Raw genomic sequence first — 25037 nt, 5'->3', positions numbered from 1 at the left:
GTGTGATTAGCAACAATTTCCTTGCCTTCCTTTTTGTTTCTCTTATTTTAGTAAAGGAGAGTCAAGATTTCAGGAAGAGTTGTCTAACTCGAACATTCATACCCGCCATGCGCTTGGTCAACATAGTCACCTCCTCCGATGGTGTCGTCCTCCACACAATCGAGTGCACCTTAGGGTATAGCGCTTCTCAATAGAAGCTGGTACGGGTGATCATAGGTATACCATGTGTCAGCGGATATCGCAGAGAGGAGCTTGAAAGGCCTTCATAAGGATCCTTGTCAAAATTCATTGAAACACCGGACATATTTTTCAATTGGCCATAGGCATGAAAGAGTTTGTGTTCTCTTACCTGACACTGCTGTTGAGAGTGGTCGCATGGGGCCCACAATTTTGCGAACTTCACAAACCTCAGTGAAGACTCCAAAACTCTTACTTTATTCTGAACCTGCATGCTTTGTACGATTCCTGAGACAGAAGAATAAGTGGGAAAACTGAAATTTTAACGGACAACATCAATTGGCGTCTTAAGGTGATTATCAGACACTTCACTTATAGAGTAATGTCTGGAGAATGTCTGTTAAATATACGTCGCATACATGACGTGAATGCCAGCGCAATTCTTCTGGGCCCGCAAGCCTGTCTGCAAGACATTTCAGAAATCGAAAATGAAAAAAAAAAAGGGTTCTGTGTACTTAACCGCCGGAACATTGTCGTCCTAGAGTTACGTAGTGCACGACGTAATCACTAAACCCTTATTTTGAAGGCATCCCTCAGGTGGAAGCTTCACCCTTATGGACCATGTACGCTTATGGGTCAAGTATTGCACATGCATAATCCGTCGCTGTGGCTTATCGCGTTCCGTGGCGGAGTGTCCACGATGTCGCGGGTTCCGATACCGGCCACGGCGGCCATATCCCAGTGATGGTCGAGTGCAAACACTGTCGTCTACCAAGCGTGCGCACGGTAACCCTTTAGCTATTAAGCCCGAGCCTTTGCGCGCACGATTGTGCGCTTTCGTGCCATTTGATTTTATTATCTCAATTTATCTTAGTAACACTTCCGCGTTAGCGGCTTTTTATTCGCTTTGCTGTGAACTGAACTGGTTCAACTGAAGTTACAGTATATGACTGCCGTTTGGAAGTATATCCAGTATCTTGTATATGGCTTCATTTATTGTAGCATGTACGGTAACTCATCCTTTTCTCTCTCTGTCTATCGTGTACGTGTTCTCGTACAGAATAATAATGATACATATCAAGTTCTATAGTATATATGTTTGTAAAGTGTCTGTGGTATGTTTATTTCCCTGTAAGCATTTGTAAAAGCTTTTTTTATCTTTAAATTTTTATGTTTATCTCTATCGTTCTCTCATTTAGTGCTTTCTTTACCTGCAATTTCGGGGCATTGAGATCTTCAGTCGTCAAACTACTACATTGTCGCGAGGAATGAACACACAAAAAAAGGAATCCTAGCTGTACTGGCTGCACAGCTTCCTCGTAAAAACTGTTCGCGCACTGTCTAAAAAAATTTCTTACACATCCGCCAAAAACACCATCTCTCTCTCTTTCTCTCTCTCTCTCTCTGTCTCTCTCTGGTCGTTTGTGAATTGTCTAGAATTGGAGATGCATTACAAGTTTTCGAAACGCGACACGATGCTACTACTGCCCCGCTGGGTCTACCCGCTATTCGTGCACCAGACTGGGCTCTGCCCTCCCGACCAACTGTCCGCTGTCCAACTCCTTCCGGGAAAAACCATCCAAGTCACCGCCCAGCAGGTGAGCGGGATCTCGAACTGGCTCTTCTGGATCGGAGAGTCCGGAGTAGGGTCTTATGTTTGAGTAATTATGGAGTTTTGGAAATAGGGTCACCCAAGCGGATTTCTGTATCTAAATATTCCAACTCTTTTGTAAGCGTTTTTTGCGCCCTTGTGTACTATCATTCCATTTTTCGCACGCAAGGTGAATTTAACTTCGGCACCCTGTTTCTAAAACTCCCTATTGTCTCGTTCATGGATGCTCTGTTTTCGCCGTTGCATACTCTATGTCGAATGATATTATGGCCGTATGCTGGACTTATTTCTCCTGTTAGTCTACTTTTATGAACTATCGAGCCATTTAAGCCACAATGCGCGTATACTGCACATCCTTCCTATTTCAGTACTCCTAGAGGTAACTTCGCTTATCTGCGCCATCACATTCTGTATCGTGTCTGGCGACACCAAGCCGCTGTAGGTTGCGCTAGACTACTTTCTTTTTCGTAATCTCTCAGGAAGGAAGCTAAAATAAAAGATTTGAAAAAAACTCAGCGCACATGTTGAAACCTACGAGAAGCGAAACTTTTAGCGAAGCAGTCAATTAAATTACACTCAACTAAACGCGATGCTTCCAGTTGTGTTATTTCATACCATGCAGGCATGAAATGGTATAAAATGGTATGAAATGGTATGCATGGTATACCTGCAGGTATGCAGGTATGCAGGTATGCAGGTATCTAAGCTTATACAGTGCTTATGATTAGGCACTGCATCACTCACAAGCTATACCGAAATACAAACTCCAAGTCAGGCAGATGCACGCGTGAGACGTCGACTCAGAGGTGTCACTACGATGCAGATTATGTGTGACGCCTGTAAAAGGGAGAGAGAGAACGAAACCCTTATTTTTAGTGGGGTGTGACACCTTCCTCGTATATGGCTGATCCCTTGTAATGCAGCGCCCCATTGGCTCGCGCCACTCCGCGCGCACGCGGGATCAGCAGTCGCGGTCCCTGCGATTCTGAACTGGTCAGCGAAGTTGCCCAGGAGGAAGTTGAGGAAGAATGGGGAGCTGAGGTGCATCCGCGAAGTACAATGCATATGTGAATGCCATTAGGCATTCTGTATTCCTGTGTCTCAATGGCACACGCCCATAGTGGAGGGTTGGTCGAGGGTACGCCCAGCATCACATACGTACCTAATTGCACAAGAACGGGGTAGACCAGATATAAGAAATTTATTGAAATAAAAAAAAAGTCCTTGGATATCACGCGTCGCGCTTTAGAGATTGCGAAGAAGGCAGTACTCTATGCAAATATTTTACGTCATGATCTAACATTGTAATACATACGACACTCATGAGCTCACTGGCAGTGTGTTTGTCAATTCCGTGCGATGTGAGCCAAGCCGGCTCACATGGCTGTGTTTTATCGAGACGGATTGACCGTCAGGCGTGAAACGGGTGGGCAAGGCAAAGAGAGCTTGGTTTTAAAACAAAACTTTGATATAAATTATTTATTTGGGCTTTAGAGGACTCATTTATATTCATTACTAGTATGGAAGCAGTTCGTGGTGGTCATTGTTTAGTGGAACAGTGGACCTGTAGCAAGCATATATGCGCTTAACATTATCAGGTAGAGCAGAGCTTATATTTATCATAAGCTAGTTGTCAACCGGTTCCTGAAAAAAACAAGAACAAATTCATTGATGGCCGTAGCTCCCATTCAAGATTGCTGATTGGCCGTAAGGAAGTTGGGCGGCCAAATATGATAACAAAGCCTAACAATATTTCAACAAAATTTCACCTCTGCCTTACGACACCCCTTCAACTCAAAGGTGACAGTCGAAATGTCGCAGGCTATCGTACTGATAAAAATTACCTTCATTCATTTAGTCAGAAACAGTATTAATTGGCATGACTCCAGCTCATGTACGCATCATGTCTTAGTTCAATTATGGCAAAAATATCTTTGGAAAGTGATTAGTTGACACCTCCGATATTGTCGAATGTGGCCTTAACAAGCACAAGCATTAATATACCAGAACATCACATCGCTTATTCCAACAGTACATCTATCGGCGTTCTCGTGCCTTAGCGCAGTTGTGCTTATTAGATCTCAGATTTGCAAATTGAGTCTATAGCCGGTTGCTTACTCTTACTGTTCTGTGCTTACGCAGACATATTGAAATATAACAAAAAAATTTCCTCCCTCAGCTGCGCACCTTTAGGCTGCCTGCGCCTTACAAAAGCATGTGCACCGATTACAAGGCACAGGGGTCATTCCCAGAATTCAAGGGCATACTCAACTTCGACGTAAGTATTTTTGACATTGTAATGGTGTCGGTTTATACTACACATATGCGGATCATTATTAAAAAAGAAAAGTTGAATGAAAGTCGGTCAGAACTTACACGGCGTCGCAGTCTAACGCGCTAGCACACGACTTTGACGCAAACCATCAGGGCATCAGTCAGCTGAATCCTACGCTCTCATAATAGCAGCTTCTAGAGCACCCTGGAAACACGTTATTACTTCATCGTGAGAGTGTAAGCTCGTGTAAAAAGCAATTTTGGGATGTTCGTCCGTAGTTCCTACCAACCTCGCGCCAAGTTCTGTATCGTAAGCTATGTATACCACCGGCGCGCCGTTTAATAAGTGATGAATTATTTTCTAGCTATGGAAAGAAGAATGATAGGTGTAACGTTAAGGGATAAGAAAAGAGCAGATTGGGTGAGAGAACAAACGCGAGTTACTGATATCTTAGTTGAAATCAAGAAAAAGAAATGGGGATGGGCTGGGCATGTAATGAGAAGGGAAGATAACCGATGGTCATTAAGGGTTACGGACTGGATTCCAAGGGAAGGGAAGCGTAGCAGAGGGCGGCAGAAAGTTAGGTGGGCGGATGAGATTAAGAAGTATGCAGGGACAACATGGCCACAATTAGTACATGACCGGGGTAGTTGGAGAAGTATGGGAGAGGCCTTTGCCCTGCAGTGGGCGTAATCAGGCTGCTGCTGCTGCTGATTATGATGATGCTTATGATGATGATGATGATTGTGATGATGATGGTGGTGGTGGTGTGATGATGACGGTGATGATTATGATGATGATGATGGTGATGATGATGATGATGATGATGATGATGAATTATTTTCAAAAACTGCAGACATTTGTGACGTTGCAGAGTCATAACACCAGCTAAGCTGTTTCTATTGAGCAGTTTCAACAAATATATTCAGTTACCTATATTTAAATCCGCTCTTTCAAACGTTGCCCGTATGTGACGTCCGTTTGAAACCTTTGCCACCATATAACCTCTTTAGGGACTTGGTAAAGAATTTTCGTACAAATGCAGTGATTCACTTCCATGCATTTTACTTCGTGAGACAATTTGCCTTTTATATCCCCTCACCCCCCCCCCCCCTCCCATTTTCTCGTGATGTGATCTTGTTGTAGTTCACAGGGCAGTATGTTAAATTATGCGTTGCTCCTCAATCACAGTCATATTGCTCCGAATAGCCTTCGTATGTAATCTATTGCTAAGGCTTGTAATTTGTGCACACACTTCAAACTTCGTTTACACATTACGTATCACCTGCCTGTAAATTTAAACAAATGTAAACAATGCGCATTTTATAGTTCATCGAGGTCAACATTGAAATCTACTACAAACCTTGTATAACGGAACGAATGAGCGCAAGAAACAAGAGTCCTCTGTTTATTTGCAACTGTTCCTATTCAGGAAATCTGAAGTTTCGTCACACATTGTACTGAACATGATCCCCGTTTCCGCTTGAGTTAGAGGGAAGCATAGGTCATTACGGCAGTATGACACTTTCAGAAACATGCTTAAATTGTTAGCAAACGCGGTTTTTATTTCACACGCATTCAACTTCGCACAGATTTGACATAGCCTTTTCGCTAAATTTAATCTCAGTAGCATTTGTTGTTCTGCCAGGGAAGAGGGCTAAAATCTGGGCGCTCGTAAAATACCCATAACGCTCCCGAGCGCTAGCATAAGTAATTTATTGCAAAAGCCGCAATAAAACCACGTACTTTGAGCTTTGTATACGCAGCAGCCATTGCCTATTCCTTATTTTAACCAAACAAAAACCAGGTACCTTCTTTAGTTCACCAAGGACAACGGGCGCATTTCGTATCGCACATAAAAATACCGTGAAATCGAGGGTTCGCCAACTTTTTGCGACGCTCCTCATTAAGTCCGCAGCATTAAAATTTTAAGACATTTCACACTTAAGATCGGTGCCGCTCATTTCTTCGGAATATGAAGATTGTATTACGTAGGAGTCTTTCCGGACATCGAGAAAGGTAGCTAATAACGGAAGCGTGACATTTGCAAACACTTTTTTTAAAATTAATTGTAGCAGCTCTATGCCATCCACACGCATTAAACTCTGCCCACATATTTCCCGTAGTTGCCCTCCTATTATTACTAAGTTCGATCTCCGTTTCAATGGCAGTTATGCAAGGGCTGCTTGCAGACTTTTGCGCCGTTAGTGATGACTGATCTTCAGTCTCATAACGATTTTATTATGCCAGTTTATTTTTATTTTTTTACCAGCTAGGCTAACCCTAGCAGGGACGCCACGTATGAAATACCTACGCCCATACGCATCCTTCTATACGATCGCAGCTCTGCATGCATAAATGCGGCATGGAGCTTGAGGTCACCCACTGCGGCTGCGTTCAGGCTACGTACGAGTTCACGGCCAGTTACCCGTTCCCAACGTGCGACTTCGGCGAATCAGGTGAGCTAACGCTTTTTGCAGCAGTTCTTTCCGTTTCTCTCAAAGTGTGAAACAGATTCAGATCCTCCTCACACTTTGCGCATCGATCATAACACTGAAATCACGTCGAATGCTATTCTGAAGAAACGCATTAGTGGACTTCGCTGACCGTCCATCGAGCAGCAGCTGCAGCGAAATTATGCAACGGACTTTCCATAATTAATACCCTGTGGTGAAAAAAAAATTGGCTTGCATCACCTCTTTTTTGACTAAATTTAAAGCTCGACTTCTTCTTCTCCACACTTCGGCTCGTGGTTGCTTGCGTACGTGCATGTGTTACTTAAGAGCATGCGTCATATGCATTTTTATACGTTCGGTTAGCGTACAGCTACAGTCGCGCTCATGTTAAAATACTAGACCACCGATGTTTCACGTTCAAAGGCGTAATGTGAAAATAAAGAAATCTTCCAAAACGTCGAGAGTTTGACAGGTTACATATTGGTTGGCAACCAACCTGCATCTTTAATTTTATCCTCTTGTGGTGACATCTACGCTGCATATTATTCACGAATTCATGCATCTTAAATATTATGAAAGGCCTTTTCCTTCTTTCATATTTTTTTCTTTCGCTTTCTGTCTTTGAAAGCGCATGTGTATATATTTTTTTTAATTTAGAAAAAGTCTGCACTATTTCCATCAACCGCGCAAATATCTCCCGTCTGGATATGTAGATACCTCGCAAAGTGTATTGAAGAGCGCGAAGGTTTCCAACAGTAGACAGGACTTCGTCCTGATTCGTGTGCGGCACTTTGAGGTATTCGCTGCCTTGTTGGTACAGTTAAACCAACCCAGGTGACGGCTTACATCTCGCACAGCAAATTGTTCTATATGCGCATTCGAAACTAGACGGCTGATTTCGCTCTCTTGCAGAACAATGCAAATCGGCACTCACGGCGAACGGAACTTACGACAGGTGTGCTCACGTTTGTGGCCTACCGTGCGAGTAAGTAAGGCATCTTCTGCATCGTACAGCGGCGCTTTACGCGACTAGTGGAGGCTCCTTGGGTGCGCCGCATTCTTGGCACGAACTATTGAGACATACTGTTCCCTGCATTTAAATTTAGAACTTGCATGCCCCGTGCATCCGAATGTTTCACAGACGCACACGGCATGGTCGAGGGAATCGCATCAACGCCTTTTTCCTCATAAACCGCTGTGTCCGCAGGTGAATATATCTGCGGGCCCAAGGAATAACAGAGAGAAGGAGAGGAGGCGCGGAAAGGCAGAGAGCTTACTCAGACGTGTTTCGCGTTGTCTTCCCTGCGCAGGGAAAAGGGTAAGGACATCGAGAGCAAAAAATAAAGGGGTTACACGATGCCTTGTTTAAGTTTCTTGCGCTGACAGGCGAGCTGCACTGATTACCTGCGACATTTTTTAAATGGCCTAAAACATTTCTGTTTTTTTTCTTCTTTCTTTCCCTTTTTTTCCTTCTTGGTTCTCATAGAGCACAAATGTGAAGCCATGCCAGTCGTTGTGCGCTAGTGTTCGTTCGTATAACATGCTTTTTGACACTTTCTGTTTTAATTTCCTTTCTTAACTGTTTGCTTAAGCAACGAAGTTGGAATTTGAGTATAGGCGGCTCTGGCGTAGCCTATCTTCCCACGGTTCTACACCTAAATAAAGAAAAGAAATGTCGTACCTCTTTTACGAGACTTTACTCGGCACACTATGACATGCAACGACGAAGTACATCACAGCCGCGAGTGTCACAGCATCGCAGCTGCGAGGGTCGCTGGAAGTGCCTTTCGTGGGACTCAAATTAAAAGTTGCCGTCATTAAGAAGACAGAACCGGAGCCCAGCGCCGAAACTTTCGACGAGGACATCAGTTCCACGACTAAATACCCTGGCGAATAATCAATCGCGTTCGATAGCACACTGGATCCATGGCCTGACGCTGCAACTGCCACGCAGGTCAACGGGCGCCTTGTTGAAATGCTTACGTGCCACGAGGCCGGTCACGCAGCTTTATTGAGGTTGGCGCTCCATGTACATACACTCTACGTCAGAAGTACTCGGGTCACGTTGCCTGCTACCGTCAGGGTGAATACGGGATCTTTTAGAAAGTTCCTGTGGTACGTCATAACTTTGTACGCCCTGAGGAACGAAAAGAACTCCCGTACGCACCACCCGCACGTCTGGAGTTCCAGGGGCGCCGTGGGAGTAGCACTGCAGAATTCCGAACGACATGGTGAAGGCACAGAATAGCATCTGTGCTTTAGACAGTGTATACGCGTGTCCCTATATCTCTATCCTTACTTTATCAACATCATTCTAACTTTCTTAAGAAAAATTAAATTCTGGTGATTTACATGCTAAAACCACGAGCTGATTATGAAGCATGGCGTAGTGGGGGACTCCGGAAGGATTATGACCATCTGCGGATCGTTAACATGCCCCCAGTGCAACGGACGCGGGCGTTTTATTATTTCGCCACGATAGAATCGCGGCCACCACGGCCGGGATTTCAGTCCGCGACCTCGTGCTCAGCAGCGCAACATCATAGCCGCTAAGCCTCCGCGGTGGTTCATAACTCTCTTTAATCCCCTCTATTCTTCTCCAGTGCTGAGTAGCAAGTCAGAGCACACCTTTGGAGGCCAACCTCTGTGCCTTTCTTCTAATAGTTTCTTTTTTATGTCCCCAACACCGCAACACCTCACTCACGAAGGCTCTCTACGGCTGGGCATGAGTGTTCGCAGATTCGATCCCCGACTGCGGTGGCAGCGTTCCAAAAGTGCAGAATGCAAATTACCTGCAAACGTTTAACGTTACTGCGCACGTTAAAGAACCGGGCACAGTCTAAGTTAGTCCGGAACTCTTCGTTACGGCGTTCTTAGTGGACAATGTGTTTTCGCATTCCGCTTCATAGGAACGCAGATGCTGCTGCCGGGAGTCGAACTGGTGACATGATTCGCAGCGGCAGTACACCAGTTCCACCAACCCCGAGCGGAGGGCACGTGAACAGTGAAAATCATCCACTCGAATTCGAATGCTGGAATAATCCTTGCAGCGTAGAACACTCAGTTGAACGCTGTATACATTTCTCTTTGCAAAGTACGCTGCAATCAAAACAATACTTTTTATTTTTGTTTGCCTCGAAGCATGTAATGACACGGACAAGTTAACTGTAACGCAATTGCGCTGCTTTCCTGTGAAATAAAGATGTCTGCTGTAGCGGAAAATACTCGTACCCAGAAAACAGGCAGCAGGAATAACTGCTTTCCCATACCGAGAGATGACCCACTCCCGATAGCTGGTGCACCGAAAAGTTTGCCGAATATTTTTTTTTGCAAAAAAAAAAGAAAAACATGACTCACCTCTTAAGCTTGAAGCGGAATGTAGCAAGAGGAAGCACGTGTTTTCAACCTCCCCACCTGACACCCCATGTAGACCAACCCATCCATTTTTGAGTTTCGGGCCCTGGTGACTACCAAAGCACCCAGATGATCTTGGAAGAAAACATATTGATAGGCGAGCAATACGCGGCCTCATATTTTTGGAGGAGGGCGCTGGCCTCAGGCTCGCTTTGGAGCCTAGCAGGTTTTGGTGACCGACATGAACAACGTGAACGTTAAAAGTATTTTGCCAGCTTTCGGCATTATATTCCAATCCTGAGTTCATGTTTCCCAATGTGTCATTCAAGCGATGCCAATCTAAGCAGTCAGTAGAGAAGGCTGAGCATATTGATTCTATTTATTGACTCAAAAGTTAATAAATAATGGAAATTTCGTCTCTCTACGAGTAAGTCTATGGACTTTACTGCATTGCTCATTCAATATTTTTGGTTTTACATGGAAAGTTAGACCACAACCCTTTTTAGGTTCGATGCGAGCCTATTTTTGTAGGCGTTTGAGGATTTCCAAGGAGATATATCTGCCTGCATTGTCAGGTGGTCAGAGAGAGGTAGTTTAATGAATGGAAAATGTAGAGAGGTCGGCCGGATAATGGAGCATCTGGCCTGCTACTCTACGTAAGGGAAGGGGAAGAGGGGAAGAAAAAGGGTCACAATGGGGGATGATAATGGGAGGAACGAGGTGATTGACACATTAAACAACTAATATCACAGGCGTGAGTTCAGGCCCGTGTCACATAGGAAACGTGACAGTGCACGCATTGTCTCTGTCGTCTGCCAACTCTGTGGCCACGCGCCTAGTAAGAGGTCCTCTGACAGTGGTCCATTGTGTAATTGTCTCAATGTACCTGCCAATGTCAGTCTTTCTCGCGCATACTCAGGGCACACCACGAGCACATGTTCTATAGACTCTACCACGCCACACACTGAACAGTCCGGGGAGTCTGTCCGTCCAATAATGTGCAAATATTTGCGCGTGAAGGCGACGCCTAATCGCAGTCGGTGTATCAGGCATGTATGAGGGCGTGGAATTCCACGCAGAATTGGAAATTTCATATCGGGATCCAGGCTTTTAAGGCGGACGTGACGAGCGTCTGGCTGGGCCCAGTATCTCCTCGTCGCACTCCTCATTAATTCCGACAGGAGGCATGTGATGTCCGGTCTGGAGAATGGCACTGCAGTTCGCAGGCCATTGCTGAGGGCGCGCCTTGCTGCAGCATCGGCCATCTCATTACCGTTGAGCCCACAGTGTCCCGGGATCCATTGGAACACTACGCGGTGGTGTTTTTCTTGAGCGTATGAAAGCAGCTCGGTGATCTGCAGGGCCAGAACCTGATATGCGGTGTGGCGCAGGAAGCATCCCAAAATTTGCAGCGCGGGTTTTGAGTCCGTGAAAATGCACCATTCTTGAGGTCTTTCCCCGCAGATGTGGCGAATCGCTTCCCGAATAGCCACAAGCTCTGCAGCGGTTGATGTTGAATTATGGTCGAGTATGAAACCTCGAGTCATCTGTTGGGCTGGTATCACCACAGCTGCTGTCGATGCCTTAGGTGACACGGAGCCGTCTGTGTACACATGAACATATGTCTGGTATTCTGACCAGATGTACGCGAGAGCAAGTTGTTGTAGTCCACTGACGGGAACCAATGATTTCTTTAGTATGCCGGGGACATGTACGCACACGGAAGGTTGAACCATCACCCATGGTGGTTTGACGGGGTGATATGGAAGGGCATAGCCTGTTGTTATGTGGGGTAGATGGCAGCGGAGTGCACTTGTGAAACTGCTTTCCGGACGCTCATGTAGAACCGACGTCAATGGATGGCAATGGTGTCGTGTCAGTAAGCGTAAATACACACGAAGTGGTTCGTGGGACAGGTATATCGGTAATGGGCATACGTGGGCTTCCTCAATTGTGCCTTTGTTGGAGGCACGCCGTGGCAACCCGAGGCATATTTTGAGTGCCTGCGCTTGGACGCTCTCTAATGTCCGTAAGCAGGAAATGCTCAAGTTTGAGAGTATCGGAAGGCTGTATCGAATGTAGCCCACGAAAAGAGACTGATAAAGTCTTAGTAATGAGCCTTCCGTGGGGCCCCATTTCATGCCTGTTGCGAAGCGAAGAACATGGCAAAACAGATTAAGTTTTTGCTTCAACATGTTAACATGCCTCGTCCATGACAAATCGCGGTCAATGATAATGCCCAAGAATCTGTGGTGGGAGACATACGGCAATATGACACCGTTAATGGAGATCGGGTAGCGGCAGACGGATTTGCGCGTGAATGCAACCACAGCACATTTTTCGGCAGCTAAGCACAAACCCTGACGCCGTATGTATCGTGAAGTAGATGACACAGCCCGTTGTAATTTCGCACGTAGTTGTGGGCGTGTTGTACCAGAAGCCCAGATGCAGATGTCATCTGCATATGCACTGATGTGGATGTGAGGTGGAAGCTCACCCACCAGGCCAATCAGTGCCACATTAAATAATGTTGGGCTGAGAACCCCTCCCTGAGGAACTCCGCGGCATACCTGATGACGGTTAGTGTCTCCGTCAGGCGTGGACATGTAAACGAAACGGCCGCTGAGGTAGCTCACAATCCACAGGTAGAGCCGGCCGCCAATACCCAAGTCATCTAGGGCATCGAGAATGGCTTCATGAAGGATGTTGTCGTAGGCCCCTTTGATATCTAAGAAAACAGCGGCGACGAGTCGGCGTTGACGTTTTTCATGTTCCACTGTCGTAACGAGGTCAATGACGCTGTCAATTGAAGAACGACCCCGCCGAAAACCGGTCATCATGTTCGGATAAAGATCATTTCTTTCCAGAAACCATTCGAGCCTCGCCAGGACCATTCGTTCCATAACTTTGCCAACACAGCTGGCTAATGCAACTGGGCGGTATGAGGTAAGCTCATAAGGAGTCTTTCCAGGCTTCAAGAGAGCAACCAGGCGGCTGATCTTCCACTGCTGCGGAACAATACCGGAGACCCATGTGTCGTTGTAATAATTGAGCAGTGCAGTGCGACCAGCCCTGCCAAGGTGAGACAGAGACGAGTACGAGATCCCGTCAGGGCCAGGAGCAGATGAATGCCGACACGACGCAAGAGCAGCCTCTAATTCGGGCATCGTAAAGAGCAAGTCGTAGTGGTCACTTGAGGAAGGTGGCGCGAAAACTTCGGATTGGATAGAGGCTGGTTGAGTTGTGCCCACAATCATTTTGCAGAAGTCGTCCGCTACCTCTACATCATTGCGGCGTTGGTAAAGGGCCAGAGCACTGAAAGGGTACCTGTCTTGTGGGGGGAAACGTAGGCTCCTGACTACATGCCAAATACGTGACAGCGGCTTGCGAGGATCCAGTGATGAGCAGAACTTTCTCCAGCGCTTCCTTCCTAATTTCTCGAGATGGCGCTTTATGTGTCGTTGAGCTCGGCGACAAAGGGCGAGATCGTACGTGGATTTCGTCCTTCTATATTTCCTTTCAGCGCGCCGTCGGACTGCGCGCAACCTCTCGTATTCCACGTCGATAGGAGACCCCGATGAAGGTGCACATATGGTCCGCGTGGCCTCACCGAGGGCGGAGGTGATCAAGTCTTCTATTTGCGTTGGTGACTCGAGATTCGCACAGGAATTCTCCACGAATGTCTTAAAAGTGGGCCAGTCCGTGCACCGCACATGAGACGAAGTGGTAGGTGCGAACCACTTGACGCAGATATACGTTGGTATGTGATCACTGCCATGTGTTTCCACATCACTGAACCACCTAATAGAAGACTGTAGTCGTGAGGAAACAAACGTCAGGTCCAAGCAGCTACTATAGGACGCGCCACGCAGAAACGTAGGAGAGCCATCATTAATATTGACGAAATCCTGTGAGTGCATAAAGTCGGACAAGGCTTTGCCACGGTTATTCATTACTGTACTTCCCCATTGGGGGTGATGAGCATTGAAGTCGCCCACAATAATATGGGGAGCTGTGCAACTCTGGATTGCTGAGGACAGATACGAGAAATCAATGTGATCTCTGGGTGGAATGTAGCCGCCGAGGATCGAGAAGACCCGCCCTTTAAGTGTTAACGTCAAGCAAATGTAGTGGTTCGAGTTATGGTGCTGGAGGGCAAGGCGGTAGTGTGGAATATCTCGGCGTATGCACACTAATACCTTGCTGGTTTCATCAGCTTCTCGAGACCACAGCAGTACATATCCAGAAAGGCGGAAAGCAGAAGGCATGTTGGGCTCACATATAACAATCACAGGGAAGCGGTACTTCTGGACGCGCTGTCGGAAGTCACTTAGGCGACCACGCAGGCCTCGGGCATTCCACTGCATCACTACACTGCGACGTATGTGCATCGACACAGAGAAGGGGTTGTGTGGTAGCGCCATAATGAATCACTGCAATGCCGCCAAGAGCGGCTCAATTGCATCCAAAAACTGAACAACAACCCTTGCTGTTGGCGTATTGAGGCCTGAAAGCAGCGTACGCATGGAATGTAAAAGTTCTTTTAGAAGAACGTTCACCTGCTGGTCTTCCGGCTTGTCCTTAATGTCCACTGGACCGGCACGGATTGATGGACGCGTTGCTTCGACGACTTTTGAAGACAGAGCAGGCCATTCCACATCAGAGGAGGTGGATAATGTACCCGCATCTTTCTGAACCACCGTGGTAACATGGGCCGCTGCAGCAGGCGGCGTCTTATCATTCTGCAGCTCAATACGTTGAGGCAACGGAGCTGAGAGTTGCTGTGACGGCGCCTGAGACAGACAAGTGACGCGTGACTCTGGGCGTTGGTGTCGGGAACGACGTTTGCGGCGACGAATAGACGCGGCCGCTTCTTGGTGACTGGAGTGTTCTTTTACCATCTTCTTCAGGATAAGCCTCTCGTTCTTCATCCTTGGACAGTCTTTAGCCGTCGCCTCATGAGCGCCGAAGCAGTTGGTGCACTTGACTGTCTCCGTCTTGCAAGTGTCATGCTGGTGTGATCCGCCGCATCGACGGCAGGATATGTCGTTTCTGCATACAGCACTCACATGGCCAATCCTGTTGCATTTGCGGCATTGAACAGGCTTTGGAACATACAGACGGACAGGATGCCGCACATAGCCCACCTTGACGTGGGATGGGATGGAGTCGGCTTCAAAAACAACTTTAACACACTGTGATCGGCCGAAACGATGAATGTCGACTATCTTGGCCGTAGATTTGATCAGTGTCCGCAGGTCGCTGTCCGTTATTTCAGGGTCTACGTCTGTGATAACTCCAGCGGAAGTCCGTTTGCCGTGAGAGAGATAGGGGCGGACCGGCATTCCGCCTAACACTCCAATTTCTTTCAGTTTGTCCACGGACGCCCGAGATTTCACATCTACCGTAAGGACATTCTTCCAAGCGTTGATTCTGACCTCTTGGACTTGTCCCGGAATCAGCTGGTCGAAGAATTGGGACAGCCGCTGTCTGTTGATGGTATTCAAATTAGCCGTCTCCGTTGTGGCTACGAAGGCCACAGAGAACCCGTCAGGTGCATCAACATTCTCTGCAGGCAACTCCCTCGCTGCTGATGTCCGGCGTAATGCGCCAAGTTTGTCAACAGTCTTTGTAGTCGACTCACCAGCTGTTGATGTCCGGCGCAACTTCCTTTTCAGGCGGCGCGATTCAACAGGCGTGAAGCTGCTACTGTCGGAATCCATCTCAGTCACCGTGGAGTCATCGGCCGAATCTGGAAGCTCCACGTCGGTGACGGTCGTAGCACAGAGGGCACCAACCGGCCGAGCAGCAGCTGGGTCAACTGCGTCGACGGGAAGCTGCACGGGACGTGTGGCCGCCATCCCGAAGGACGACGCGAGCACTGTGTACACACAATATTAAAAAGCTACAGAAAAGTGGAACAGCCGAAAACACAGATGCTCTCTACCGTCACTTCTTCTTCACTTCCCAGGTGGTCAGAATATAGCACGCAGTTGCCTGGATCTGTGTCACTTACTGCACCTTTACCTCAGCTCACAAATACCGCGCAGTGAAGCTAAAGCTACCGGTCCCTGTCATTCAAACGGAACAGAAAACCGGCTGCAGGTGCCGTAAGAGACTAAATGGTCGACAGTTGTGCACAGCTGATCTATCCGTTAACTTTCCATTCAACCGGTGTAGTGCGGAAGAGGATTAGCTGCCGACTATGGACGGCCTCTTAATCTGCTTATTACTCCTGAGCGGCTATGCCAATTGTAGGTTCTGTTGCGCTGCACGTAATTAGTGAGATCCAGTGCAGTTAATATAAAGGGTACAATGTCCACACTTTCGCGTGTAAGCAGATGTTCGAAGACATTGAATGAGAAATCCCCTAGCGAGACACCATCTTATCTGTGTCCTTCCTTTTCAGACAAATCCTATACGACGTCCGCATATCTGCAATTTCCGATGAACAGGTTTGTATATCTTTTTTCAGCTGTTTACGTTCGCCCTGGAGGACAGTCCTTTAATTATCATCTATACTGCAGCACTTCTGAAGCAGTGGCAGAAAAAACTAACATGAAACAAATTAATAGCTGCAGCTATCAATTCGACACGACTGCTGCTCCCTTATCAGTCGTGCTTGATGTCATTGTGCGACACAAGAAATTCATAGGTCAAATTGCCTCTTTTGGCCTGTGTGCCTCTTATCAGTTCTCTCTGTCAAAAAGAATTGTGATATATATATATATATATATATATATATATATATATATATATATATATAGCGAGAGCTACAGAACTGATGTAATTACATTACTCTTTTTTAAAACGCAGAGATTGAATGCAACCCCTGAAAGCGTGCTTTCAAGAAAAAGTAGCGTTTTTAAGAACAATACCAATGACTTATGTTATTGGTTGATTATTGCGAGATAAAATTTCTTTAGCTGCCTCACTATTGTACGTTGTGTTTCGTGGACACGAAAGCTACATGTCGAACGCTCACGTGCATGCACTCATGTGTTTTACTTGATTAAATGGTTCCCTGCCAACGCTGTTCCAACGAAAACGTCTCGCAACGATCTCGTGCCTGTTTCTTTCCAGGGCCCAGCGCGGGAAAGAACGTACGTAAAAATGGCTTCGCCTTGATGACTGACTCCTTGATCTGTTTGTTTTTGTTTTTTTTATTTTATTACTTGTGCGTGCTTTTTTTCTAAACCGCGATCAAATTATAGAGTGGAGACTGCAGTGCATTAATTACCAAAAATGTAGCGCCGGAAAGCGTGGAGCGATGTTTACCACACATGCTCTTTACTGGGAGCATGGGTTCATTGTCGGGGCAGCGCTGTGTTCCGGGAACGACTGTGTTCGGAACTGGATCGGCTGTGTTCCGGGAACGATCGCCAGTGTCACGTGCGTCCCACGTGCACGCTTAATGCAGAACAAAATAACATAGTGTGTATTGCACTACCGTCACTAACAGTAGTGATTCGTACTTCATCGGGAATCTGTGAGGATGAAAAGACGATCGTTCTGCTACGACCAAGTATTCCGTACTATAAGACGACAAATAAAAGTATGCCCCGTATTACTTGTTGGTGAGCTCATCAGTTTTTTTTTTTTACTTGATGAAGGTCATACGGGGCGATCAGACGAGGGACGAGTTAGACAAGTAGGCGTGGCACTCGTCATGCACCATAATTATGGCACCCAAAATTGCCATATGATTTATGGTAACGTACGAGTTTTTGTACAAAATGTCATACGTTCATGTGGCACCATGGATAAGGTGCTTGCTGGGCATTTGGCTTTCTTCAATAGAATTTGAATAGCCCGCACATTTCAAAGCCACCATGCAGTACAGGTAAATTGCCTATAGACGAACGTATTTCATCACTTCCTTTATTTTATACATGAATATGCGGCACTGTAGTTGCAATGATAGGATTGCAATAAACCTATCCTCGGCAGGGAGGGTGGCATTTGAGGCAGAAAAGAATTTTAATTTTTTTTTTTTTAGGCGAAAGCATGATATGCTCCATTACGCGAAAACGTCACCGAAGGATGGTACCAAAAATGGCTGATGTCGCAAACAGTAAAAACAGGTCAAAAATGCTCGGACGGACGTCAAATTTTTCAGGGAGGTTCCTGTAAACAAAGTAAATTAATGACTTCGAAGAGAAAGTCTGGTACCTTTCGGTCTGGCTGGGAATCGAACCCGGACCTGCGGGAGCGAGACGAACTCGCTCTCCCGACGCCACGGCGGCTCCACGGCGTTTGCTGACTAGATGGGTGCCTAGTGCGTACGTCATTGTGTACGTCATGTCGCAGTCATCTAGCTTAGTAATGGTGTGGCCTAGTGCGTGCGTCACTGGTCACACGGCATCGCAGCCAATGGGGAAGATGTGGCGCCACGTCGCGAGTCTAAAAAAATGAGCGCGTCCATGACGTTCCATAGTCTACAAACGGTATAATGTTTTCGCATTCCCACTCGTCTTAAGTCTTACTGATGAATTTGTTTTGTTCGTCTTTATCCGAATCTTCAACGTTTCTATCGGCGGGCACATTATGTTGTATTTAGGTAAAGTTTAGAAAGCCCAAATCCTCGGCATCCCGCATGGCTAATCCATGCAGACTGCATCCGATCTCGTGTCATTTCTTGTACACAAAGCACAGCCATTTCTTCAGTGACATTGATATACATCATAGACGTTCATTGAATTGGGGCACATACTTAGTTTCATCTACGCAGTTGAGTGAGCCTTCATTGATTTTTTGAAAGATCGACTTATAATCCGTGACATATACCCAATAAAACACGTTCGCGTTAAATGGGTCAACTGATGAGAGGCACATACGCAATGATCCATACCTGGGACACAACTTGTCCCGCCGAGAGGTTACGAACGTGGTTTCGTCATCACAGCAGACCCTCACTCTATGAGAAGGTAGACGGCCCATTAGTCGAAGTTGGCGAGAAAACAGAGAAAATCCATGAGCTGCACTAACAATATCAAACCGTCGCTTTCGTGACGAGCATCCGCTATTTTGTTACGCACCCTTTAAACCTGGGCCACATATGCTTTCAACCGGCAGCAGTGGGGAATCGTTCCACACATATCTGGATTCATCACATTCATATGCTTGTATAACCTCACTCTATCACCCTTCGGGGTAGCTGAGTACCTAAGGCGCTAGTATACTCAGCTCGAAATTGCGGGCTAATCCCCGGCTCCGGAGATTGCAGTTTGAGTGGAGGCAAACTGCGAAGACGCCCGTGTGCATCGTAGCGCAGGTTAAAGATCCCCAGTTGGGCAAAATTCTCTGTAGGCCTCCACTACAACGTCCGCGGGACGTAAAATGACTATTGGCTATAAAATTGTAGTCACTCTAACCCATATTTCCCCACAAATTTCTTTTCTAGACTTTTAGTTACAAAAAAGCAAAAGGTCATTTTTTTTCCACAGCTTGTAGCACATGTGGCTATGATCTTGCGTACCCGTGAGGGCAGACGTAATGTTGAAATTCCGAAGTTTTCCTGAACGCCTTTCTTTTTCCTATAATAGACAACTCGACTGCTTTCCTTCCAATTTCACTACATTGAAGTGTGACTCATACCTAGTGATACAAGTTGGTGTCAACGAGGTTTATTGAAGATGGGCACGTACCTCGTGGCCCATGTTCAGGGAACCAAATTCTCTTCACGGAAATTCATTGAAGCGTTGCACATGCCTAGTTTCACATGCCCAGTTATGATAGCTGAAATGAGCATGGTTGGTTGAAGAGAAGCACATGCCCAGTGCAGTGACCGAAATTCTCATCAAAGACATTCGTTCAATTCTGGCACTAGCCTGCTTTCACCTATGCAGTGATGCAAGTTTGGGGGAGCCAGCGTTGTTGAAGAGGAGCTCATGAACACTGCCATTCTTGTGTACATCTTCTGTACATATAACTCGTTTTCAACGAGTTATATGTAAGTGACAGCGTGTTGCATCAGGGTGATGCGCCATAGCATATTCTATGCGCTCAGCTCGCGTTCATGTAAACGTGATTGGAGAGCATGCACTACATTGTGCACTGGTTCTCCTGCTGTTTGCTTATTTTCTTTCTAACTGCAGGGAGAAGTTCACTCTGAAGCTGCGCTTCCGCTCAGACATTGAAGAGCTCGTCCTGTACCAGCCTACGCTGACCGTTAAGTGAAACGTTTTCATTTCACCATCCCTGTATGCAACCGAAGACAATGAACACGAGGCTGTAACTTTGTACTTGCTCTTTCCCAAGGTCTGGCAATAGAAGGCAGCCCAAAACCTAAAATGACAAAGTGATAATGGGTAATGTTATGTCAAACGCATATGGCGTAGTGTATCAATAACAAGTGACACAGAGTATCTTGCCTATCAGAGGATGACCGGTACTTGCCTCGGCCAGACATAGCTGTAGCTGACAGCATCGATCAGTTGTACGATTGCCTTGGAAAACTAGGGCTATCAAAAAACTGCAACATTCGACGTGCCAGTGATCGCCTTTCCATACTGTTACCTCAGAGTCAGTCAAATGCACTTTACCAATGGCAACCTACACATTTCAATGCCTTGAAAGACACGTATCGTTAAGAGCGACAGGCTGTGTGGTCGAGTAAGTTTTACAGCGAAGCGTTATATGGCTAGCCGATTCCTCCGTCCGTCGCCTGTACGTCGTAAACACCTCGAAATTTGCATACCTTGACACTTCTGTACGTACTGCGCCTCCGCATTTTGCTACGCCCTCCGTTCTCTGGTTTACTCATCGCAGATTTCAAAATGCATATAGCCGAGGAACTGTGACATTCTCAGTCATTTTGGGCAAATTTCAAAAGGAATCACGAGATGAAAGAGAGAGAGACAACATCGGCCAGTCTGATTTCCGGCTGGCTGAGATTTTTGTACCCTTTGTAGCGGCTACTGCGTGGCGTGAAGCTGATACGCAGTATTTCACATGTATTTTCAGTCACTTTCGTCGCATATCGATGTGTCCGGAAGTGAAGATGCGACAGTCTCTCACTCCAACCACTGGCACGCACCCCGACGATGAGAGTGTGTCAAAAACGCACAGTGACTATGACATGCAACTATCATGAACAGCTTTCGCTCTTCTTTTTTTGTTTTCGTGTTTGTTTTGTGATGATTTACCGTAAGGAATACGGAGAATACTAGGAAATGAAATAAAAGCTTGTAACTCTGCATCGTGCAGAAACTGGAACCATGTCTATGCCAAGATGTCCTTAACCCATTTCCAATGCAGTACCCCTGCATGACGAAGGAACTTAGCTGATCGGAAGACGCCTGCTTACTCTGTATGTGCGTGCGTTCAGCACGAATGCCGGTGTGGCGACCCGAGATCGACGTCACCTAAATGTTCACTCTGCCACATTCATGTGTGATTGGAAACATTACTTGTTAGTCTACAGAATCAATGGAAGCGGTCGAGACTCTTTCCAGTGGATTGAAACAGAAAGGCTCCCTGCGTGACCATACAGGATTGTTCCGCGCAAGAACAATGGATTTACAGGAGAGAAGTGTTTCCCGTTCTTTCGAAGTTTCTTGAAGATACCGATGCACTCAGCGAGCGGTGACAATTGGCATTACTTGCAAAGCGCTTTATGTGGTAGGATGTTTATGACATGCTCAGGCGAAGCAACCGCCGACATGCCTTTGCAAGGCTACATCGCTTGTAGCTAACATCCTGCTCCTCTTCTTCGAATGATGCGGGGACAGCTTTCACAGAGTTTGTTCAAGTCTGCAACCGTTTGCGCAAAGACAATCAGAAAAATTGAGAATGTTTTCCTTCATCTCTCAGGGCTCTCGCCTGCTTCACAAAGATTCATTGCAAGTTTGCCGATCAATTAAGAGCTTTAACATTTTACCCGACGCGTCATATGGCTCCCACTGCTATCTGTGCAAGCTGTTCTTGTTTTTTTTTTTAAACTTCGATCTCGACGCGCATTCTCGTCTACCTGCGACAATAGTTGAAAACTGGCCGCACCCACACGAGTGGCAGCAGTACCGAAGAACAGATGACACTAATGATCGTGGATGGGCGCTATGAAAAGGCAGCAGTTAACAATACTGAGAGTGGCGTATAGAAGCCACGAAATGAAACGAGAAATACTCTAGAAATAAAACCTTGTAGAATAACCAGTGTGCTCAACGACAGTTTTCTTTTTCGTTTTCTTCTATGGCCACGTCATACAGCGGATCGAACTACTTGCGTACGCCGGCGGCTACCTGGGCATATGGCTCGGAATGTCGGCCCTCGCATTCCTCTTGGATCTCCACGGTAAAGCGTATTGGCACAAGTATGTATACACGTTCCACCTATCTCCTGCTCTTTCTCTCTCTCTCTGTCTCTCTCGCTCTCTGCACGTGACTTAATCCAGGGTGAACAGACTTAAGCAAAATTTCATCGAACAACGCCACCCACGACCCGAAACGAGAAGCGTGCACGCTTTCAGAAATCTACCAAAGACATATAGTTTGTAAAAGTGAACGGTGACCCGCTCTGTAATTATTTCGAGGTAAATAAAAACATTGTTGCTTTACGTGTTTTCATTGCCTCTTTTGCTGCATTTTTTACAGGAAGGAAATCAAGAGAATCTTCAGTACTATGTTGACGCCGAGCGGCCAAAGTTTGTGGTGAGCATGTCAACTGCGTACTTGTATAATCTGAACGTACCCGTCTTTCCACCTGAGCGCTAAATATATACGGTATGAAAGGTTATCTGCACTGAAGACCAGTCTATGCTAAATGCAACCAAGATGAAGTAAAATCACATCAATTTGCCTATCTTTCAGGAACGAATTGCTTGCTTACGCTCAAGACAGCCTCACTCAATTGTCAAAGCACTCTGTATCTGTGTTAAGCAAGGCTGGGATAATTCAACGATTCTATACCAATATTTATTTCAATTTCGGGCTCTTAGTCGGTGGACCGAGCGGCGCACCGCCTACGTTATGATCGGCTAATCATGGGCGACGGATGAAGAAAAAAAAGAAGATGCACATAACCATACAATATGAATAGTCACATTTTGCTGACCCAAGAACGAAAGCACAGAAAAGAAAGCAGCACTCAGGCAATGTACTTTATAATTTGACAACAGTAACTGATGACGTACCCAGAGAGAAGTTTAAGGTTGGCGAAGAAACTAAAAGATTTGAATATTTGAAGAATATCTTTCTAATTTCCACATCATCAATCCCGCCTTTTACATGCCCACCCCTCATGTAATGTCCTATTCTGGACCCTTGAGGCATTAATAAATAAATAAATAAATAAATAAATAAATAAATAAATAAATAAATAAATAAATAGAAACATTAATCAGTCAAAATCAAAAGGTCGCTATTTCTTAACGATTCCTCTCGCTCGATTCAGTCCCTTTCTCATCACCCACCACTCGCGATTAGCAGAACCTTGCCTTAACCGAAGCGGAGTACTGCAAGAACTTCCCTACGAAGCGCACAATAGACAATAGGAATATAATTGTTTCATTACCTGGACCCTGCATCGTCGCTTAACGGCACAAAGCAACAACGTAAAGAAACAGCCCAACAGAAACTTATGACTGAGGAGGAGATCGGGGTGACAGCTCGATTGGACATTTATTTCAGTTTACGAGCTAATCTTAATCCTTGCTCATTCTCGAGTCTCTAATTATGACATCTCTAGTGAATTCTGTTCAACAATTCGACCAACCTCATTCAATTTAAGCTAATGCTTACGTAGTTTGTACCGCAACTGGATGACTGATTTTATTGATTGACTGGCCCGTAGCTACGTCTTGAGTCGCAAATCAACACTGTGACAATTAGAAGCGCCGCGTTGGAGGACTGTAGGCTTCCTTCTTGTAATTTTCTTTTTCACAATTATGAATATCTTATTTCTATTTACCCTTTTTTATTGCAGGCTGAAAAAGAAACAACGATGGATTGACCCTGTGATTCGCGTCCGCTAAAGAATGTTCAGCACAAGTAGCTCCTTCGAGATCAAGGTGCCTGCAACATTTCCTCACGCAAACGAAAAAAAGAAAAGAAGAAGCGCCGCATGAATTGAAGCAATAGACGCTGCAATTGCTTCATCAGAATCTCAGCGTGCATAAAGTTGCTCCGAAAATAACAAAACCTGATGTATGCATTTCTCGCGGACCAGCATCATGTGAAGCACTTAGGACTATGATAAAGGGTGTCGACCATCCTCGTTAACCTAGTTTCTTTTTCTTTGCGTTTTTGTCTTTCACTCACGTGATTAGCAGTACAACTGACGTGTTCACTATTTCATCGGCAACCAAGCAGTTCAATATTTTGGCATTGGACCAATCTAAAGGACGAGCCTATGTAACCGTGAACTAACAGCAAGAACTGACATGGCATAACGTATTTTTAGATCCTTCTAGAGCTAGGCTGCGAGGCACTTTATTATTGTTGTTGTTTTGTTTTTCAGTCAGTACAGAAAGAATCGTTTAGGGCTTGGCAAGGATGCTCAATGTCACTGAAGGTCGAAAAACAGCGGTAAAGTACTTTTGTCTGCCAGGTTCACAGTCAAGACAACTGCAATAGAGAGAGAGAGAGAGAGAGAGAGAGAGCAAGGACAGACAACTGCAACTTTTTCCAAATGTTCTACAAGTGACAGGGGACGATTAGTTATTGTTCCTGGCCAGGTACTGCTACATGTGCAGTAGCTGAGTCTGAATCGATGTGACAAATGGTCGGTTCTTCCAAAGGAGCGTTCAATTTTAGAAGCGCAGATAATCGTTTCACGTGAGTGCGCCTTGCGACGGGTGAAGTCTGCAACAGCCCAGCGTTGCAGGCTTAGGTTTATGCACCGGTAGACAACCTTTACTGCAGCTTACAACACGCGAAGCTAACTTCACCTTTTCGAATTAAATGGCAAACAGTTGTGATCAGTACTCGCCAAACTGCGAAGCAATGACAGTCACATCTAGCGTAATTCTGGAGAAACACTGCTCCTGATTATTACCAGCTCTGAGCACGCTTTTCCTTCCTATCTCTGTCATCTCTCCATCCTTTATCCTCCTTTCCCACACTGCTGATTGACATTCAGGCGTCAGCCGCGCTCTAAGCAGTTGGGATGCGGTCAGCAGGCGTTGCTCTTTTATCAAATAATTTCTCTCTCGGTCATATAATTG

The 25037-nt window shown here is 45.9% G+C and overlaps 1 protein-coding gene across 1 annotated transcript; it reads left to right on the top strand.

The window, feature by feature from the left end:
• Positions 1 to 1623: 1623 nt before the first annotated feature.
• Positions 1624 to 23949, top strand: LOC135917456 (uncharacterized). The gene is made up of 10 exons (XM_065451019.2): positions 1624 to 1775; positions 3969 to 4067; positions 6409 to 6523; positions 7433 to 7505; positions 16284 to 16329; positions 16958 to 16977; positions 19972 to 20044; positions 22084 to 22187; positions 22468 to 22524; positions 23798 to 23949. Exons 1-10 carry the CDS (start codon positions 1653 to 1655, stop codon positions 23844 to 23846), a joined length of 759 nt encoding a protein of 252 aa, XP_065307091.2. The 5' UTR covers positions 1624 to 1652; the 3' UTR covers positions 23847 to 23949.
• Positions 23950 to 25037: the final 1088 nt, after the last annotated feature.

This window comes from Dermacentor albipictus, chromosome 2 (assembly GCF_038994185.2).
Source record: "Dermacentor albipictus isolate Rhodes 1998 colony chromosome 2, USDA_Dalb.pri_finalv2, whole genome shotgun sequence".
NCBI classification, from domain to species: domain Eukaryota; kingdom Metazoa; phylum Arthropoda; class Arachnida; order Ixodida; family Ixodidae; genus Dermacentor; species Dermacentor albipictus.
This window is presented reverse-complemented; position numbering and strand designations above follow the sequence as displayed.